Genomic DNA, 20,038 nt, shown 5'->3' on the forward strand with positions numbered 1-20,038 from the left:
ATGCCCTTCCCAACCACCCCATTCTAAAAGCGGTCCCCCCTTCGTAACTCTCCCATGGCGACAAGTTTGTTTCCGAGCCCTCCTAGCCATTTCTGTATTTGTGTCATTATTTCAGCCTTCTCTCCCCCGACTAGGATGTAAGCTGTGTCTGTCTTAGTCCCTGCTGCGCCTCCTGGGACCTTAGCACAGGGGCTGGCAGCGGTAGGCAGGTTAGTACGTACGGCTGAAGGAAGGACAGGTGGCTAGTGAGATCCCTGTTTTCGAGAGAAGGCTCAGAGCCACGGGGTCACCCGGGCCATAACCCTGGACTGAGAGCGGAGTTGTGCCCTCACCACGACGCGGTTCCGCTTCTGCGTCTGGCTCCCTGGCCGCGCCACAAACCCCCGCCCCCCTTGCTGTCACAGGGACCCCCTAAAACATCAAGAAGCCCAAGATGTCAGTGCCAGCCGGGGTGGAGGGAGGTGGCCAAGAGACCCCAGAATTTGTGCTTATGAAAATTCTGGCTCTCCCGAACCGCTCACCCTGGTGTGGACACCGTGATGGATGAGCTGGCAAACCATGAAACGCGACACAATTAGCGCCTCCAGTGTCGTGGCCGGGTGGGATTTGGAGCGCCCAGCCTGGGGCCAGCGTCTCCCAAAGAGCCATTCGTCGCGTGAGGCCGCCTGGTGCGGAGGGTAAGGGTGCCGGTGGAGCGCGACTGATCTGCAGCCCCAGGACCTGGGCCAAGGGGCCGCAGCTCCTTGAGCGTCAGTCTTGTCATCTGTGAAATGGGAGTAGGGACAGCCCTGTCTTGCTGGGTTCCTGTGGCGGTTTGGCGAGGCCTAGTGAGGGCTCCTGGTAACGCGGGTGTTTGACACTTTCCAGCCGTTGTTACTGTCACTGTTACTGCTGCTCGGCCATCATGTCATGGTTGGGGGCTTGAAAGAGCATCCTTTGTCAGCAGGACGACCTGAATGAAACCCACCACGCTGCCCCTGTCAGCCCCAATTTCTCCTCCTGGGAAACGGAGGCTCGCGTCCTGCGGGCTCCTTCCGTCCAGAACCCCCCTCTCTCACCCTTTCCCTCGATGGATGCCCTCGGGCCCCTCTCTAGCAGTAGAATGGGCTCCGGGGCACATTCCTGAGTTCGAATCCAAACACAGGCCACTTACTCTGGAAGCATGTGCTCCGGGGCAAGTGCCTTGCCCTGTTCTGAGCCTCAGTTTCTCCATCCGCAAAATGGCAACTGTGCCACTGTTCCCTCTCGCGTGGGGACTGTTGAGGGTTAAGGGAAGTAAGAGCTGTGGAAAGTGCTTTGTGAGCTGCAAAGAGCGCTATAAAAGGCATCAGTGAATAGTGTCAGCGTGGGGAAAAATCTCATCCAGAGGCTGTCTGCTGTCGGCAGCAGGGTGTGCTGAAACCTTGGCAAATGTCGTTTAATAAATGCATGTCGCTTTTAAGGGGGCCTTTATCTCGGCTGGGGAAACGCGTGCGCGTCCTTGGCAGCCTGAGAATCCAGAAGCCTGAGCTGGAGGGGACCCCGTCGTGGCGGGGAGAAGCGGTCGCACACAAGCTTCGGGAGCAGCTGTCTGTTTGAGTCCTGCCTCTGCCCCTCCTCTGCCTCTCAGGGTTTCAGCTTCCTCACCTGGAGGAGGGGGGTGGTGACAACAGCCTCACCGGGGCTGTCATGACAGTTTAGTGTAGGGCTTCCCATTACCTGACCTCGTGCACACTTTGCACCCGTGAGAACGCGGCCGGGCGGCACCCGGGCCTGGCCTGGAGGAACAGTGGGGCCTGCGGGGTGGGTTCTCAGCCTTTCCAGGCCCCACCTTTGGGCCTCAGTTTCTCCCGCTGCAACACGGGAAGGTGAGAAGAGGGCCCTTAGGTCATCGAGGCACCAAGTACAGTGGATGGCGGGGATGGTGGCCCCTCTGTGTTCTCCCAGCCTCATCTGGTCCACCCAAGCCGGGTGAATGCAAAGGGGTTCAGAGCACGTGTATTGATAGTTCCTTCCCTGCTGCTTTGCAAACGGGGCCACACTGCAAGCAAATTGCTTCAGCACCTCCCTGTCCCGTCTACACCCAGCAAACACTCGCTGAGACCTTTGGCCCTCCCCGCCCCTCCCCGGCCTCCTAGTCAGAAGGAGGCCCGCCTGGTCACAGGTGCAGCAGGGAGTAGTTTCATGCGGGTGTCGAGGCAGAGCCGCCTCTGGGCTGGAGAGAGCCCTTCGCTTCTCAGGCTTAAAGCTGTGATCACCCATCATCCCCTCCCTCCTGAAATATCGGCTGCACGGTAACGGCCGGCCAGCGCCGAGCGCTTTCCTCTCTGCCGGGCACAGTGCTGAGCTCTTCACACACACAGTAGCCTGCTTCCTCCTAGAACAACCCTAGTGTGGTCATTATTATGGTCATCCCCCGTCTACAGATGGGAAACCACAGGGCCAGAGGGGTAAAGACACTTCCTGGGGTCTCGTATGTGGCAGAGTTGGAATCTAAGCCAGAACGTGCATGCGACAAATACCAGGCAGTGGCATAAACTTGGAGGATACAGCAGGGCACAAAACCGAGGATCTGCCCTCCAAGAGCTTATAAGCGGAGCTAATGAAATTGACAAATAACTATGTAATACGTCAGGTGGTAGGTGATATGTAGGAAAATAAAACAGACCAAGGGACCTTGAAGGGGGCAGCATTTCCTACAGGGTGGCCAGGGAAGCCCTCTCAGGTAAGCCTGAAGGAGGCAAACCGGGCAGAGGCAGTGACAAGTGCAAAGGCCCTGAGGCGAATCTGACGTGATTGAGAGCCAGCTGTAGGGCCCTGGCGGCCACCAGAAGGATTCTGTGAAGGCTGCAGGAGGGTTTGGAACAAAGGAAGGATGTTACGTGGCTTGTTTTAAAGGCTCCTCTGGCTGCAAGGGGAGCGTGTGTTCTCTCGTGTGTCTCATAGCGATACGACTACAGGAAGGTCAGTTTGCATCCAGGTAAGGGAAGGTGGTGCAGAAAGGTGGCCAGAAGAGATCAGAGTCTGGCCAGATCTTGGCACGAATCGGCACGATCTGCTGGTGGGTGGGCTGCAAGGACATGGTGGGGAAGGGGGACCGTTCTCAGTCCAGTTTTCCAACCACTACCCTCTGCCTTGGGGAGAGAGACAGTGGTACCCCCTTTTTCACAGGTGAGAAAGGGGAGGCTTGGAAAAGAGTGACTTTGCCAAGTCACCCCTGTAGGGATGAGACATACAGGTCTTCTGGCCCCGGAGCCCAAGCCCAGGCCCATTGTTGGCACCTCAGGAGTTTCCCTGCTCCGTGGAGCGGGCTGCTGGGGTCTACCCTCTCCCCGCAGGGATATGGCACCATGCCCAGTGCTCAGAGTTGCCTGGAGTGGGGGTGGAGGAGAGAGTACCCTGGGCACCCTGGGCCCACCCCCATTTTATTTACAAGGCCACGTGCACCCCATTTGTGCTGGCTCTAATGCGGCTGGTAGTGCCCGCCACGGCATCTGGGGAGTCTGCCCGATGGCTTTGCCCAGCGGTGCCAGTGGACTGCTCCCAGCGATGGTCTGCTGTTCAGATGGCGACTGAAGCCATCCTTTAAGGTGCGAGGTTAGCCCAGTCCCAGGCTAGCCCTATCCCAGCTTGCTCGTGGTCAAATGAGCGTGTCCCAAGGACTCCGCTCCGGTCGCTCGATTGTGCACACCCCTTTCCTCTCCTCTGCGCCTTTGCTCCTGCGTATCCCCTTCCCTGGAATGCTTTTCCTTCTCCCCAGCCTCCGTCAGCCTTCCCGGCCCAGCCCGGAGGCCACCACCGCCAGCGAGTCTTCCCATGTCCCACCCCTGTCCCGAGACCCCGTCCCCAAGCCCCTTTTTCACTCACTTATCTCTCTCTAGGTGGTCACTGCCCATGTCCAGGACTCTGCCCCACACGGACAGGGACCCATCTTTGTGTCCTGTAGCGTCTAGGACTGGGCCTGGCAGCTGAGTGAGGTTCGAGAGGGCACGAATGAATCGGGCCACCTCGAGAGAGAATCAGGGCCTCGCTGCGGCTGTCGGAGCCCCAGCACACTGGCATCGAGCCCTGAGCTCCCCTCTTTAACTGTAGGATCCACAGCCATCCACGCAAGGCCCCCTGTGGATCAGCCCTGGGGGGCCGGAGGGGGGGGGGGGGCGTCTGCTCCCTGCCCCGGGGCATGAGTTCAGGGCTAGCACGGAGTAAGCGGGTGCTCAGCACGGTTCGAGCCCCCGGTCAAGGGCAGCACCCTGGACCAGCTGCCACGCCGGGTCGCCCACCAGCAGCTGATGGCAGGGGTGAGGGGAGCGGCTCTCCCGCCCCTACTCTTAGCAGTCTTGCGTGTGGAAACTCATGCCGGCACCTGCACAGCTGGGCACGTGGGCACACAAGCGTTACACACACAGTGGTCCCCACGCACGCCGTCGTCCCTGCTCCTAGCACTCTGCCACCGCACACGCTCATGTTCACACTCGTATGCACACTGCTCCCATCGCGCTCATGCTCCGCTCCCCCCCCCCCAAGAGTGTGCATACCCATGCACACGTGCGCACGTCCTGGTCCTGTGCCCCCCTGCCTGTAGGCACATCCACACCCCCATGCTCACCCCATGCTCACCCATCCAGCACCCCCATGCTCACACCCCTCCCCCCGACATCTGCTCACACCCCCTGGGCACAGACATGCCCTCTCACGCTGCCGCCACGCTCACGCGCACCCAGGCCACCTGCGACTCAGCAACTCTCCCGCACACAGTCCACACCCCCTCACCCCGCTTCTACACACTCTTGAGCAGCACTGTGGCTCCCTCCTGCCCACGCTACCTTTGTACCCGCCCCCTTGGGCCCACGCACGCATCCTTGTGAGTATGTGTGCTTTCGCTGGGCACACTCGTGCACACATGTGCACGCTCCAGCGGAGTCTGCCCCTTCGCTCCTCCACACGCCCGCACTGCACAGTCTCACACACGGCCCGTAATCGTAACCCGGAAGATGTCAAAGGCAGCGCCCGGCGAGGTGTGTGTGTGGCATCATAAACCGGCAGCCGTCCCCCAAGGCGGGTGATGACGATCGCGCTCAGGGAGGGGGTTGCTGAGCTCCAACCCCGCTGTGGGGGCCGGGTGTTATTTGGGCCTTAGCGGGGTACTTAGCCCTGGGCCCTGCCAGAGCTCTGGCCGTAGCCCCCCAGGCCCCTGGGCTCCTTGAGTTTGTGGAAACCTGCTTCCGGGGACGGGCAGGCCCCCACGTGAGTGGCAGTGAGCGCCCATGTGGGCAAAGCCTGTCCCTGGGCGAGGCACCTCCCAGCTCTGTTCTCGCGCCCTGATGAGGCAGGCTGGGGAGGAACCCTAGGCAAGTTTCAGTTCTACGTTGATTTGGTTTTTCCCATTAGAAAGCATCCATTCTTATTTTTTCACTTCCAATGAAAATTGTTGTCACCTTTGCTTGATCTCAAAAGCCATAGATGAATGTCGTAAAAAAAAAAAAAAAGAAAAAGAATCAAATCTATTTTTCCGAGCTCAACGGTCAGGTCTCCGCCCCCATCCTACGGCCTCCCTCATACCATCCTGACTTATTTGTGGGAGACAGACTGGGGCGGCGGGAGCACCAGGTCCCTGGGGGGGGGGCGGGAGATGGGGTCAGAGAGGCCAGCGGGAATCACTTGTCTGAAGGGCGGGGGCTCATTCCAAATGTGATCATTTGAGTTATTTCTTTGAAGTGTATCTTCTCCACTTGTGTGCGGGCTCCATGAGCCCAGGGACGTTGCGCAGCCCTTACTCGGGGCCTAAGAAAATGTGCCAACCGCTGGCCTCCTTCCCCAGAAGTAACTCACCACAGCATCATGGAGATTCTCGTTGCAGACCCTGCCCTCTAGACATTCCATTGGTCAGTCACTATCTGCAGCTTTTTTTTAATGCTTATTTATTTTGGGAGAGGGAGAGAGAGCGCAGACAGGAGAGGGGCGGAGAGAGAGTCGAATCCCAAGCAGGCTCTTTGCTACCAGGGCAGAGCCGGACACAGGGCTCAAACCCACAAACTGTGAGGTCGCGACCTGAGCTGAAATCAAGAGTCGGGCGCTGAACTGACTGAGCCACCCAGTCGCCCCTCTGCAGGGATTAGTTGAGCATCTAGTCTGTGCCAAGCACTGTATCAGATGCTGGGGGAAAGTAGCAGTGGAAGGAAAGGAAAGGGAAGGAAAGTTCTTGGAAGGGAGGTTCATCTAAACAATAAACGTAACATGACAAACATATATGTATCACACGTGTACGTTTTTCCTGTTACAAAATAGAATACTGTAAATGTTTAACATTCATCTAGTAACATACCCAAAATAGAAGGAAAAAGCCTTCAGTTTTAGATTTGTGATCCAAAGAGAGTTGCATTTTATAGCCTTGTATATAGTACCTTGCTGTTGTTTATTTAGATACAGTTTTATTTTATTTTACAAAGTCATAATTGTACTGAAAGCATAGTTTTTCCTACTTTTTTATGGCACAAGTCATGCGAACAGAAAACATGAAAGCAAAGTCCCTTGTAAATCTACGACAGAATTAACCACTGCTAACCTTTAATATATATTTTTTCTTTCAAAACTTAGAAGTCTGAGATCTCACTGACTATGTTACTGAGTGACTCTGATCTCATAATATAGTTTTGCATTGATAATTGTAATTCTATGCCGTCATCTTTCAAAGCGTGTTATGTATTTATTTTGAGAGAGTGAGAGAGAGAGAATGAGCAGGGAGAGGGGCAGAGAGAGAGGGAGAGAGAATCCCAAGCAGGCTCCGTGTTGTCAGCGCAGAGCCCGATGCAGGGCGGGAGATCATGACCTGAGCTGAAATCGAGAGTCAGACGCTTCACTGACTGAGCCACCCGGGTGCCCCTAACCCATCATTTTTTAAAGATTTTTTTTAAAGTAATCTCTATACCCAGAGGGGGCTCGAACTCACGACCCCGAAATCAAGAGTCACACTTTCTACTGACCGAGCCAGCCAGGTGCCTCTACACCATCATTTATAGCGGCTGTAAACTTGGTCATCATGTGAATTCACCGTCACGGGATCGATTGGTCTCCTTCTCGTGGACATTAGCATAGTTCTGATTTTTCATTTTTATAAGAACACTTGAGTGAATGAAGTAAAATGTTTTCTCATAGCCTTAGTTATCTGCGTATGATTTCACATCATTTTGTTTACTCACATTTATAACTGTTTTATTCACTCGTATTGCAGTTACCTTTGCTGGTATTCTGGGAGATTATTATTGTGTTTTTATACTTTTTTGTTGTCTCTAAATGCTTTGCAGTGAACAGGCTTTATTTGCATAATCACAATATCATTTAAAATTATGCCATGCAAAACTGTCCAGATTACCAGTTTCCACGGCGATGGCTTTTTATTTCTGTCCGCGAACTCCGTGTAGGGGGTAGGCCGTAATTCACTTAACCATCCCCTCTCATTGGCCGTTTGGGTTTTCCCCCAACTTTTTCAAGCTCGTCGTGCGGGAACCCCACACGTGTTTGGGGTTATGTCCTCATGGAACAGCCCCACAAAGGCTGGTGAACAGCTTTCACACCTCTGGTACTTCCTGCCAAACTGCTTTCCCGAGAGGATGTTCCAATTTCCACCCCCACCAGCAGCGTGTGAGAATGCCTGTTCAGCCGCCCTCCTCTCCCGGAGATGGTTCAGGCCCCTGGATGGTGGTTCTCCGTGCCAGGAGGGCAGGGGAGAGCAGGAAATGGTTTTGTCCGCGATGCCAGCACGATGACCCCAGGCCCAGAACCGCAGGAGTGATTTTTAACAAGCCCGGTTCCCAGAACAGAACCTGCAGAGAAGAAGAAAAGCAGGCAAGCGAGAAAAAAAAAAAAAACCCTCTCTGCTGGAAAAAACACACATATACACAGATTAAAATAATATTTGGCACTTACGTCCCACTTTTAAAATTCTTCAAACGCTTTATAAACACTAGCTAATTAATTAAGCTGCCTAAATCTGGCTGCAGTTGGTAGAGAGCTCAAGAGAAGCTAAAAAAAAAAAAAAAAAGGGTTGGGGGGGACCAGCCCTACCCAACTCCAGATTTTATTGTCGCCTGCCCGGGGTGTGATTACAGGCCTCCGGCTGCACCCCAAGAATAGCCCTGCTCCAACACGTTGCGCGCCTGATGCTGTAGCCCTCTCCTGCTCGCGTCGCTCCCCTCCCCAGCTGCTGACTCACAGCCCTGCACGGTGTTATTGATAAGGATAATAATAACTGGCGGCTATTCTGCGCGCCCCGGGGGCCAGGCGCGGTCCCAGGCGCCTGGCTTCGCTCGCACCGGCTCCTGGATGCGCCCTCGGCAGCTTCATTCGACACCCGAGCAGGCGAAATCCCTCCTTCCTTCGTGAGTGTGTTCGTTCAACGTGTGGTTATTGGGGGCCCCCTGTATGCCAGACACGGTTCCAGGCAGGGGGTTGGAAGCGGTTCCTTGTGGATGCCACCTCCTGGCTGGGGGGAAACCCCACAATCAAGTCTGTAAATGTTAGGTCTGTGGGGATGATGGGAACAGGATCTAAAATTTACCCAGCACCTACGAGGCCGGCACTCACGTCCCACCGTGCCCCAGTCCTCATGCCTGCCTTGGGAGTGGGTGCTCATACCCCACCTCATGGATGATGGAAGGGAGGCCCAGGGAGGGCGGTGCTGAGCTGGTGAGGAGGGGAACCCGTGCCTGTGCTCCCCACCCCACCCCCAGCCTGCATTTCTAGCACTTGCTGGGAGAACCGGGTGACCCCTGGACTGGGGAGTCAGGGCTGGGACGACCGGCCCAGGGGGCTGAGAGGCCTGTGCGGAGGCCCTGGGCTCGCCAGCAGCGAGGGCAGCCTGGAGTCCAGGGCCTTCCCTGCTTTGGGCGCCCTGCCCCTGCCGGTGGGTGGCACCAGGCCACGGGCGGGTGGGCAGACCCCCAGGTCTCTCTCCTGCCCAGCCAGAGCCGGAGGGGGCTGCTCAGGGCGTCGGCTGCACCCTGTCTGGTGTACGAGGCAAAGACGTGGCCCAGGACAGGTGTCAGGGCGGGGCAAGGTCATACCGCAGGTCGGCGAGTGACCAGGAGGAGACACGTGGCCCGTCAGCACCTACACCAGGCTGCCGCCACTCCGTGTCTGCGTTTCTTATTCTCCCTTCCCCCACTCTGTCCCCCTCTTTCGCTGTCCCTGTCCCTGTCTGCCTCTCCCTCGGCCTATGTCTATCCCCCTGCCCTCTCTGTCTCCCCGGCTCTGTGTTTCTCCAGGGGCTTATTATGTATCCTCTCTCCTCCGCCCCCACCTGGCTCAGAATCAGGCCCGGGCTGTGACCTGAGTATCTCAGCGACTTCTCTCAGCCACTTGACCCTGCCTTGTCACTTCCGGGCTGTGCCCCCCCCCCCACGCCCCCACCGTGTCTTCTGCCCCACTGCTCTCCAGTTTTTAAATTTATTTATTTATTTTGAAAGAGAGAGAGAGAGAGAGAGAGAGAGTAAGAGCAAGGAAGGGGCAGAGAGAGAGGCAGAGAGAGAGAATCCCAAGCAGGCTCCACGCTGTTAGCACAGAGCCTGCTGGGGGGCTCAAACTCACGAACTGGGAGATCAGGACCTGAGCCGAAATCGAGAGTCAGGGACTCAACCGACGGAGCCACCCAGGCGCCCCTGCTCTCCAGTTTAGGAGTCGGGCCTCCCCCGCCCCCACTGAGCCCGAGGAAGCCTTCCAGCTCCCTAGCCCGGGAGCCCTTGAGGCCTGACATGCGTCCAGCCCGTGTGCCCCCAGCGTCCAGTACGGTCTGGCCTGGAGACACATCAGCCAGAGTGGGAGTGAAGTTCACACAACAGACCCTTGCTCACTTACCTGTCACGGAATGACACACGGCAGCTTCCTGTGCCCCGCGTGGTGCTAAGTCACTTCTCTGTGTCATCCTGTTTTCAGAACAGAGCAGAGGGCTAGGGGGTGCCCCAGCCATCTTGTAGATTAGGGCACTGAGACTCAAAACCCATGGATAAACTCGGGTCATGTGTGAGTAAAAGGCGAGCCAGATTTTAGACCAGGTCAGGTGGCTCCAAAGACCAGATGCTTCTTGTTGACACTGTCCCTTGGCCGAGGCTTATTGGGTGGTGCTGCCGGGGATCCATCGAGATGGGGTCATAGTAACTGTTAGGCAGATGAGGAAACTGAGGCTCGAGAGCCGTGAAGGCACCCACTCGAACTAAGGCCGCCACTCCCATCCACGAGGAGCTGGGCAGTCAATCCCTTTTGGATCTCCTCGGTGGCCCAGGTGATGGCTGTAGTCACAAGGCAGTAAGGCCTGAGCCAGGATTCAAACCCAGGTCCTCCGGCCTCACGGCTTCACAGCCCGGATGAGCCCCAGCTGCCGAGTGTGGCTTCCTGGCTCGGGGCCTGCTTCCTGGGCCAGGCCCAAAAGAGAATCTAAGCTCCCCGTGGAGCCCCACGCACACCGTGCTGCCCCCCACCTCTGGGCCGTTGCCCAGCCGTGCCCTCTGTCAGGAACACGGCGCCCCTTCATCCTGGTGAGCTCAGAGCCCAGCTCAGACGTGACTTCTCCGGAGAGGGGCTCAGGACCTCCAGCCTGCTCCCCGCTGTTTCCTCGTCTGCAACAGGGTCCCGTGTCACAGGCTCATCGCGAGGGCTACATGCCGAGTACACGCAGCGTGCTGAGCTCACGGTGTGCACTCGGTCGGTGAAAGCTGTTGTGGATAAACACTTGCGCGGACGGACAGGATCGCACAAGGATGGTAAATAGCTGTCTTGTTCTCCCTCCAGGTGTGGCAGGTGAAACAGAACTGCAGGTGATCCAGCCCGAGAAGTCGGTGTCTGTGGCGGCCGGACAGACGGCCACTCTTCACTGCACCCTGACCTCCCTGCAGCCCTCTGGGAAGGTCGAGTGGTTCAGGGGCACAGGGCCAGGCCGGGAGTTAATCTTCAGTTTCAGAGGAGACCCTCACTCCCCTCGAGTAACAAATGTTTCAGACGCCACAAGGAGAAACAACATGGACTTTTCCATCCGCATCAGTAACATCACCCCAGCAGACACGGGAACCTACTACTGTGTGAAGTTCCAGAAAGGGAACCCCGATGTGGAGTTTAAGTCTGGACCAGGCACCCAGGTCACCGTGAGCGGTGAGTATCACTCCTTCCCCTGGTTGTGACAGCAAGTCGGTAAGAATGCCCTCCACTCTCTGAGCAACAGATAAGGATCAGGTGCTTTGGTGGGTGCCCCTGAATGAGCCCCTTCCACGGATCAGGAAAGTTGAGGCCTGGAGAGGTTGTGCTATTTGCTGAAGGCCCCACGGCTGGTAAACGGTGGGAAAATCTAGAACCGCGGTCTGCAGTCTCCCAGCTCTTCCCTTTTCCAATCCTGACCAGCCCTCTGGCTCCAGCGATGAGGGACTGAAAGTCTGAGTGACTTTCCCAGTCACAAGGCCCAACCACACCTCTGCCTCCGGAGAGACCTCCGCTCGATGTGGCCAGGGTTCTCTTTACTGAGCACTTACTAAGCACCTGCTGTGTGCATTCTCTGTTCCGGGTGCTTTGGAAGTCGCAGGGAACAAAACCGGCGAAGGCTTTTCTCTCATGAAGCTTACGTTCCCCTCCCTTCCGGTAGGACAAGTGCACCCAGGGCAGGGAGGGGGAGAATGCAGTTGTTTATTTCATTTTCAGAAACCGCACCGAAAGAAAGTCCTGAGAGGCACAGGCTCGCTGTTTACTCTGACACCCTGGCTGGAGGAGATGCCAGAGGTTGGGGATTTGCTGTGGGTCTGTTCAGAAATCTGTCGCCGGATTCAGGGACCCACTCAGGCAGTCTCTGAAGACTGCAGGCAGAGCTGGGGCATCTCAGAATGTCCACGTTAGGAGTTGCCTCCTTGAAGCAAAAGACGATCATTGGGGGTTTCCTACCGGAGGCCTAGGATCCAAAATCCTGGGAGGTTGGCACCTGAGGGGCCCATCCCGCCCGATCCCCCATGTACGGATTCAGAGCCTGAGGTCACAAGGTGACAGGGGCTTGCTCATGCTCACGTGTCCCGTGAGGAAGGAGCGCATTCCAGAACCCATCTCATTCCAGGCAGACTCCTTCCTGAGCCGGCTTTGGATTCGGTTTCCACGGAAGGGCCTAGCGCATAGTAGGTGTGGCCTAAAACCAAGTTACCCTGAACCTTTGAACAGTGAGCCCGCGTTTTTCCTTTTTATCATTTCCCCCAAAGGTTCCGAAACGCTACAACCCTCTCCTTGAAAATCGTGCCTTGTTCTGTTCGTCAGCAGTAAGCATGAACGAGAAAGAGTCCTTGGGGGGAGGCGGGGCTAGCATTACACCCCCAGATCAGACAGATAGGCGAACGTCTCATGAAGTGTTGAGCCTGTTCCTGGAGGACACGCACCCACACTCGTGAGAGCATCAGGAGTCTTTCCCTGTTGGGGGATGTGGCTCCTTCGCTGAGCAGCCTGGGGCAGGGGCCTGGGCGGAGCAGGGGGGCCCCCGCCATGCCAGCGACACCACCCAGACACCCCATTCCTGGCTCTGCAGACTGTGGGTGACGGGGAGGCAGTTCATAGAGACTGTCCGGAGCCCCGTGAGCAAGAGTTCATTTTCTAGACTCTAGCTGTCCTCAGAAATGAGCTGTCCTCATTTCTCTCTGCCTCAGTCTCCTCATCTGTAAAATGGTCCTAATCGTGGACTCCCTTTAAGAGAGCTGAAGGATTTGAGGCGCTCTGACTGCGTCACCTGACACGGAGGAGGTGGCCCCTCAAGGTTGTGACCCGGCTCCCTTTGCTGGGCTCCGTTTCCTCACCTGCAGGAAGTGTATCATTAGACCAACCTCGGCAGGACATGAGGGGGACACAGTGATCCGTGTGAGCGGACAGACCCTCAGTGAGCCCTGGGTGCTCCTCCCAGAGCTGTCCGATCCTGGGCCAGTCTCGGCGTCCCTCAGGTCCTCCGTGTCCCATCTGTGCTATGGTGATAATCGGGCTGCTGGTCAGGGGTCTCAGGATTGGAGAGGAGGTCCAGAGAGCCCCGGATGTGGGGGTTAGGTGATTCTTGGGTATCTGCACGCAGCGGCTCCGGAAGTGGCCGAGCCCCGCCGCCTGGGTTCCCACCTAGCCCTGCCTTCCAGCTCTGTGATCTCTGATGAGTCATCCCCACATCGGGCCCCGTGTCCTCATCTCTGTGTGACAGCACAACCCCACTGCAGGGACTGAGTGAGCGAATGCGGTTAAGGTGCTAACAGCAGGGCCTGGCACGCGGTCAGTATCCCATGAATGTAGCTGTAATAGGACCTTGGCTGGGTCCCTGTTCCTCCCAGGCCTCGAGTGTAAGGGGGGTGTGGGGACGGTGGTGGGTGCCTTTGAACCTGGGCTGCTCATTGGGATCGCCTGGGAAACGCTGAAAAAGATCCCCAGACCCTGACTCCACCCTAGAAATTCTGCTTTAATTGGTCAGACAGGAGTCTGGGCAGGTGAATTATTTAACGACTCCGGGGGATGCTCACTGCCAGCACAGAAGCGCCCTGAGCTGGACGCTCCCCGAGGTCACAGAGGAAACGCTGAATTTCTTCTCCCCCTGATAAGGGTGGCTCCCTGTGCTGCTGGGGCCGGAGAGGAGCTTCTCAGTGGGTGGGTGCTTCAGAATCACCCGTGTGCGTGACAGCTCCTTGGAAAATGAGCCTGATCGGGGTGGCCAGGGCACCCTCCTGAGGAACATGGCTGGGGCTGAGTTGTCTCCTGCCCTCCGGCCCAAAGAGGGGCTGGCGACACCCTGCTCAGATCCGAGCTGCCCCGCCAGGGGACCTTCCCATCTTTAACCACACGTGTGTCTGAACAGGTGCCGGAATCTGCGCAAAGCCTCGCTGCTCAGCCCCAGAGCCCTCTCTGCCTCGACACACCAAAATGTCACGGACAAAATCTGTCCTCCCTCTTTCAAAACGCTCCCAGCTCTCTGTAAATAGCTAATCTGCGGGAAAACGCCTGTGATCTCGTTTGTGTTTTGAAAGCCAATTCGCCAAACTTGTTTCCTGAGGGGATTATTAAAAGAAGAGGGAGAGAATCATAATTTGTTGGTTTCTGCTGCTTTTCTCATTTGGGGTTTTGCATGGCAGCTGCAGGGAGCTGGCTCTGGGACTTTTCTTGTGTTTCTGCTAAGCTTTTGTTCTGCTCTCTTACTGCCTAACAAACAAGTCGTTTCAGACGTAGGCACGACCAGATCTCACGACAGTAATCATAGGTGTTGTTTATTAAGCACCTACTGTGTGCCAGGTTCTGTGTTTTACACCCAGGTTCTGTGTTTCCTCCCATGTTACCAAGGTGGTATTTTGATCCGCGTGGTACCCAAACAGACACGGAGGTGTCGGAAGAAAGAACAGCGAAGCTGAAACTAATCATTCGTGTGTGCCGGGAGATGAGTCCCGCCCTTTGCTGTGTGCCCTCGGCTAGCTGCGTTCCTCCCTGAACCTTGTCCCATAAATGGGATCATACTGGGCCCCCCTCAAAGGTCTGCTGGAGGGATTAGGGAGCTGAGGGGAGGAATCAGCCTGGTGTCAGGTGCCCAAAATGCTGTCCGCAACCGGTAACTGATCACCTTGTCCCTGTAGGGCATCCGGACTGCTGGTGTTTTCATGTCTTATTTGGTGACACCTCCTTTCTGTGTCCCCAAAATGTCTGATGAGTTTTAGAGAGCAAGTTAAATATTTGCAAATGTAAATATTTGTAATATTTCCTATGTTTGTTACGGAAGGCATTAGGTAATAATTAACAATTTGGAGACACCCTATAGGACCTTCTGTGGGTGAAATGCCCTCCCTCTCGAGTCACTGATGTGTGTGTTCCCAGGACACAAGAGGGCTTCTGCCTGCTCGGTAGGCCGGTGTCTCTGTCCTTGAAATGGATTCACGATTGAAAAATTAACCATCTTTGGCTTTCTCAGCACTCCGTGATCTTGGTTTTCAACCCAACACTGACCCAAGAGAAGAACGCAGATTCAGAAAAACAACCCCTCATTCCCTCCCTCTCAGATTCAGGGATTGGAGATGAGACCCTATGGAATGTTTGTGGAAAGAGTGAAAACTAGAGTAAATTCACAAATACCTGAAGGGAGAGCTCCAGGTGTAAGTTAAGTTTGGGATAAAGACAGATCCGAGTTTGGTCCTGGAGAAGCATTTTCAGTGTTAAATTCAAAGCAAAACTGCCTGTATTTGCCTCACGTGCCCCTCACTCCCACCCGAGTAGGAGAAAGGCCTGCGGTCCCCTCTCAACGGGGGCGCTGGGCTTGGCCACGTCCAGGCCTACGGGCAGCTGGCCACCTGGTTCCGGCTCTCCTCAGGGCCCCCTCCACCCCTGCAGGGCTGGAAAATAATCCGTGAGGGTTCTGCACAGTGTCACATACCTGTCGTTGGTGAGGATGACCACAGTCATGCTTACTGCTCGTAAATGCTCCTCTTGTAGCCAAACCCTCTCCCCCCGTGGTGTCGGGTCCCACGGCCAGGGCCACACCTGAGCAGACTGTGAGCTTCACCTGCGAGTCCCACGGCTTCTCCCCCAGAAACGTCACCCTGAAATGGTTCAAAAACGGGAATGAGCTGGCAGCCTCCCAGACCACCGTGGACCCAGAGGGAGACAGCGCTTCCTACAGCATCTCCAGCACAACCACGCTGCCGCTGGCCCCGGGGGACGTTCGCTCCCAGGTCATCTGCGAGGTGGCCCACGTGACCCTGCAGGGGGGCCCTCCTCTTCGTGGGACTGCCAACTTGTCCGAGACCCTCCGAGGTAGATGCCCGTCACCCCCGGCCCAAGCCCAGCTCCGGCCCCCAAGCCTCCCAGCCTGCCCCTCCCCCACTCCGTGCTCCCAGCCTTCCATCCCCTGGAACCTGCCTCCTGACAGACCCTCCCAACCACCGGGCACCCAGGGGTACCGTCACCTCCTCCTGTTTTAACGGCAGTTCCGGGTGAACACCTACCGTGCTAGGTAGTTCGATTTACTTTCGCATAGCCACTCCAATTATTGAGCACCTACTGTAATCCAGCCACTGTGTGCTCGGTGACTTCATGGATTTTGCTAGTTACTCGATTCCAAATGCATGCTGGGGGCTCGATTTCACTCATCATTACCCTAATAGGAGCTACCAGTAGGTACCTTGAGCACCTACTGTGTACTGGGCACTGTGCTTAGGGATTTCACTCGCATGCAAAGCCTACCCTCAGTGTTTGAGCACCAGCTGTATGCCTAGCACTGATCTGGGTGATTCCCTTGCTGCGTGGGGGGACCTAAGTTCTCGAGCCCCTGCCCGGTGATGTGTCTGTTCCATGAGGTCAGAGCTTCTGCTCTGTGCTGTTTCAGTTCCACCCACCTTGGAGGTTGCCCAGCAACCCGTGACAGGGGACCAGGTGAAGGTCATTTGCCAAGTGAAGAAGTTCTACCCCCAGCACCTACAGTTGACCTGGTTGGAGAACGGAAACGTGTCCCGAACAGAGACGGCCTCGACGGCCTCGACGGCCTCGAACCTCATAGAGAACAAGGATGGGACCTTTAACTGGACGAGCTGGCTCCTGGTGAATTTATCCGCCCACAGGGAAGATGTGGTTTTCACCTGCCAGGTGCAGCATGACGGGCAGCCCGCGGTCACCAAAAACCATACCCTTGTGGTCTCTGCCCACCAGAAGGACCAGGAAACGCATACGACCCAGGGTGAGGTCAAGATGCCAACTGACCTGGCACTTTAAATTCTATCTTTCCTTTTTTCATGTGAAAAGCAGTCATTCATGGCTATAATAGAATAATCTAGAAGTCTATAGATATACAGTCAAATTTTAAAGTGAGTGCCCCTCCCCCATAGGCCACACTCCCAAGAGTGACCACTGGTAAGAGTTTGGTTCGTGTCTCTGTAGATCTTTTGACATAAACATACATTAAAGAGAGTTGGGAGGGAGGGAGACTGGACTGTCCCTAGCTTCCTGCCACCTGCTCCTTCACCTGCCAGAGCTTAATTCACCAGGCCAGGCCAGCCACCTCCTCCTCCTGTTCTTTCGCACTTCACCTTGATCTCTCTGGCTGCCTTCGCAAGCCTCCACCCCAGGAATGGGGTGGAGGGCCTCAGAATCTTTACAGCTTATCTCACGTATAATCACTGCTGTAATGAATGACCTTGCACCTGCTCTGTGACGTGTGCAGCTGTTTCTGGGGGACGATTTCCCAAAAAGCATTTCTAGGCCAAAGTGCATATGCCCCTCTAAGACGGCCACCCCCGTGTTGGAACGAAAGGTGTCGGGGTTTCATTTTCTCAGCCCCTCCCAACGCATTGTCGGGGTATCTCTCTTCTGTCGTCAAATTAGCAGCACCCAGTTGGCGTTCTGGTGCCACTATGGAATGTTCCATCACTTGCCCGTTCTCCTGGCTCTGCCTTGTACGTGGCCGACCTTTCGAATGGGTTACAGTAGAGACCATTTCTTTCCTCGCTGCATCCTGTAAGGGAACAGGGAAGCTTTAGGAGGCGTGGGGCCCTCCAGGGTGTCCCGTTGATGTCACTGATGCCTGGCTTCCATAGGATGAGCACTATACTGGGAGCTGGGATGCGTGGATTTCGACTCTGGCTCTGTCGCAAACGTGCTGGGTGGCCTCAGACAAGTCAGTGCCTCTCTCTGGGCCTCCTTGCTTGCTTTATGGCAGTATGCAAGAGGAGGCACTTGACCCTTCAGCTTTGAGACTCAGCTGCTAGGGACCGTGGCTGTCTTGTTCGGCCTCATAGCTTTAGGACCCGCACACACCCAGGCACAGAGTAGACAGGAAATGCTTTCAAAACAAATGAAAGAGTGAGTTTGTTGGTTGATTGTTCATTTAGTAAGTTAATCCTCAGAGCCATCCAATGAGGTCGAGGTTACTATTGGCCTCAGTAACACAAGAGGAAGTCAGTGTGTAGAGGGAGGTTTGAATGACTCACTCAGGGACACACAACCAGGGGCACTGTTTGCACCCATGTGTCCATGGCTCAGAGCCCTGCTCCTGACTACCCACAATGCTCTAGTGTAGGATCCCCTACCTGTGCCCTGGCACCAGCCCCGCCCACACAGTCTCCCTTACAGGTGTCCCGGGTTCAGAGCTCCTATGCCCAGGTCCCGGGCACAGATGAGTCGACTGCTCCTGAAGAGCTCTGTAGAGTAGTCGTGATTCGGAGTTTCACCACTGCCGTGGTGGCCACCCTGTGGCTCATTCCAGATGAAAGGGAACATGTTTCTGTTCCTTGGGAGTGAGATTTCTGCCCACGTCCTGAAGCCAGGGTTCCTCCATAGCAGTCGGCAACAAACATCTTCCCTCCTGGCACATCAGCGTGGTGTTAGCAGTGCCCACGGTGGCCCCCGCCGGGAAGGGTGTGCCTACCCCTGAACGTGCCCCCATGGCTCCCAACACGTACGGCCAGATGTCCTCAGTTCATGATGCCTACCTCGCGGTGAAAAGGGGTGGTGGGTATTAAGTTTTGCTGTTTCTAAGTTGCATACATGAAGCCTCTGTTCCGTGTGGTCCCTAGACAAAAATGAAAGCCAGACCATCTTCATTGTGGTGGGCGTGGTTTGTGCCCTGCTGGTGACTCTCGTGATCGCAGCCCTCTACCTCCTCCGAATCCGACAGAAGAAAGGTGCGTGTATTTTCCTCTTCCTCCCCAAGAGTTTGCGCCCCGAGGCTGTCCTTCCCAGAGAGCGAGGCCGTGAGGAAGTCCAGTCTCTTCCACAAAGAGCCCAGCAGTAGCTGGTGCCATGGCTGGTGCAGCACCATCACCAGGCTGGAATGGTGGGGGAACCCTCCCTCGGCCTCGCCTCATGGGCGCAAGATAGCCGTCACTGCTCCAGGCCTCACCTCCTCACGGGACCACCGCCAAGGTGAAGAGCGGGGAGATGCCAGGGTGTGAAGAGGGCCTCCCGAGGAAACAGTATTTGCCAGTAACCCCGGCAAACTCCTGCTTTCTTCTTACCTGTCCAGGTTGACACGTCCAGCCCGTAGGCAGGAGGCTGGAGGGAGTGGGGATCATACCAGCACCTTCCCTAAGACCATTGGAAAGATTAAATGGGTGATGTCACGTGAAATGTGAGGACAGTGCCTGGCACACAGCAGGTGCTCAGTAAGTGTTGTCAGAATTGTACATGAGCCCAGAAACATGAGCCACCTTCCTGGAAAGCTGTCCTCACAGCAGCAAGGCACACAGCCTCTGGCTCCCCAGCAGGAGGGCACCAGTTCAAATCTAGGACATCATGCCCTTGTTTGAGTGCAGGTAGTTACTGCTGTGACAAGGCCTCTGACTTTGGAGTCAGACAAACCAGGGCTCCAGACCTTTGTTACATGCTCTAAACGATCAGTTTGGCTTCCGTGAGCCTCGGTTTCCTCATCCGTAAAATGGGTAGAGCAGTGCCTCCCTTGGAGGAGACCATTTTAAGCCAGCGTTTCTGCAACTTAACTTGACTTCAAGTTGTAGAAATACACTTCATGCCTCAACCCAGCACGTACGTACCACACTCCTATAGATAAAATTGGAACTCTGATATTTGCTTTTCTGTCCTAGTCTATACTAAATTCTCTTTAACATGCTGCTTGTGACCCACCATATGCCACGGACTGTGACGTGCAAAGTGCTGTCCCGAGCTGCCTCTCTGCACCCAGACCCCTAGGCTGGGCTCAGATGGGCGTGCTGTTCACACCTCTCCTCTGCACCCCCTCCCCTCCGGCCCCCAGGTTTCCCTCCTTCCTGGACTGGCTGAAAGCATTTGGCTGTGAGTCCTGGCCGAGCCTTAGCTCCCCATCTGGGAGGCTGGCATCAGGCCCCACCTCTCTGGAATCTGGAAGGGCTTTTGCCAGGTGATCCACTCGGTGGTTTTTCCCTAACGTCCAAGGAGAGCCTTCGCACGGGAAGGGTGGCGAAGCAGAGTCCGCTGCCCAGTGAGGGTCGGATAGCATTTGCGGTGGCCGTTAGTGAAATCCCAGCCCCTGGGTGACGGGTCTCTTTGGGTGCAGAGCCCAGCTGTCACACGGAGGCTTGGTGACAGTGACAACTAGCACTCCCTCAGTTCTCAT

The 20,038-nt window shown here is 55.9% G+C and overlaps 1 protein-coding gene across 4 annotated transcripts in view; it reads left to right on the forward strand.

The window, feature by feature from the left end:
- Positions 1-20,038, forward strand: part of SIRPA (signal regulatory protein alpha) — a 39,875-nt gene that overhangs the window by 8,499 nt on the left and 11,338 nt on the right. For all 4 annotated transcript variants that reach the window (XM_030309914.1, XM_030309915.1, XM_030309916.1 and 1 more), the window contains 4 exons: positions 10,759-11,115; positions 15,430-15,750; positions 16,322-16,669; positions 18,504-18,611. In XM_030309914.1, coding sequence (XP_030165774.1) covers positions 10,759-11,115; positions 15,430-15,750; positions 16,322-16,669; positions 18,504-18,611 — 1,134 coding nt within the window. The remainder of the gene's footprint in view (positions 1-10,758; positions 11,116-15,429; positions 15,751-16,321; positions 16,670-18,503; positions 18,612-20,038) is intronic.

This window comes from Lynx canadensis, chromosome A3, assembly GCF_007474595.2.
Source record: "Lynx canadensis isolate LIC74 chromosome A3, mLynCan4.pri.v2, whole genome shotgun sequence".
In the NCBI taxonomy this organism is placed as follows: domain Eukaryota; kingdom Metazoa; phylum Chordata; class Mammalia; order Carnivora; family Felidae; genus Lynx; species Lynx canadensis.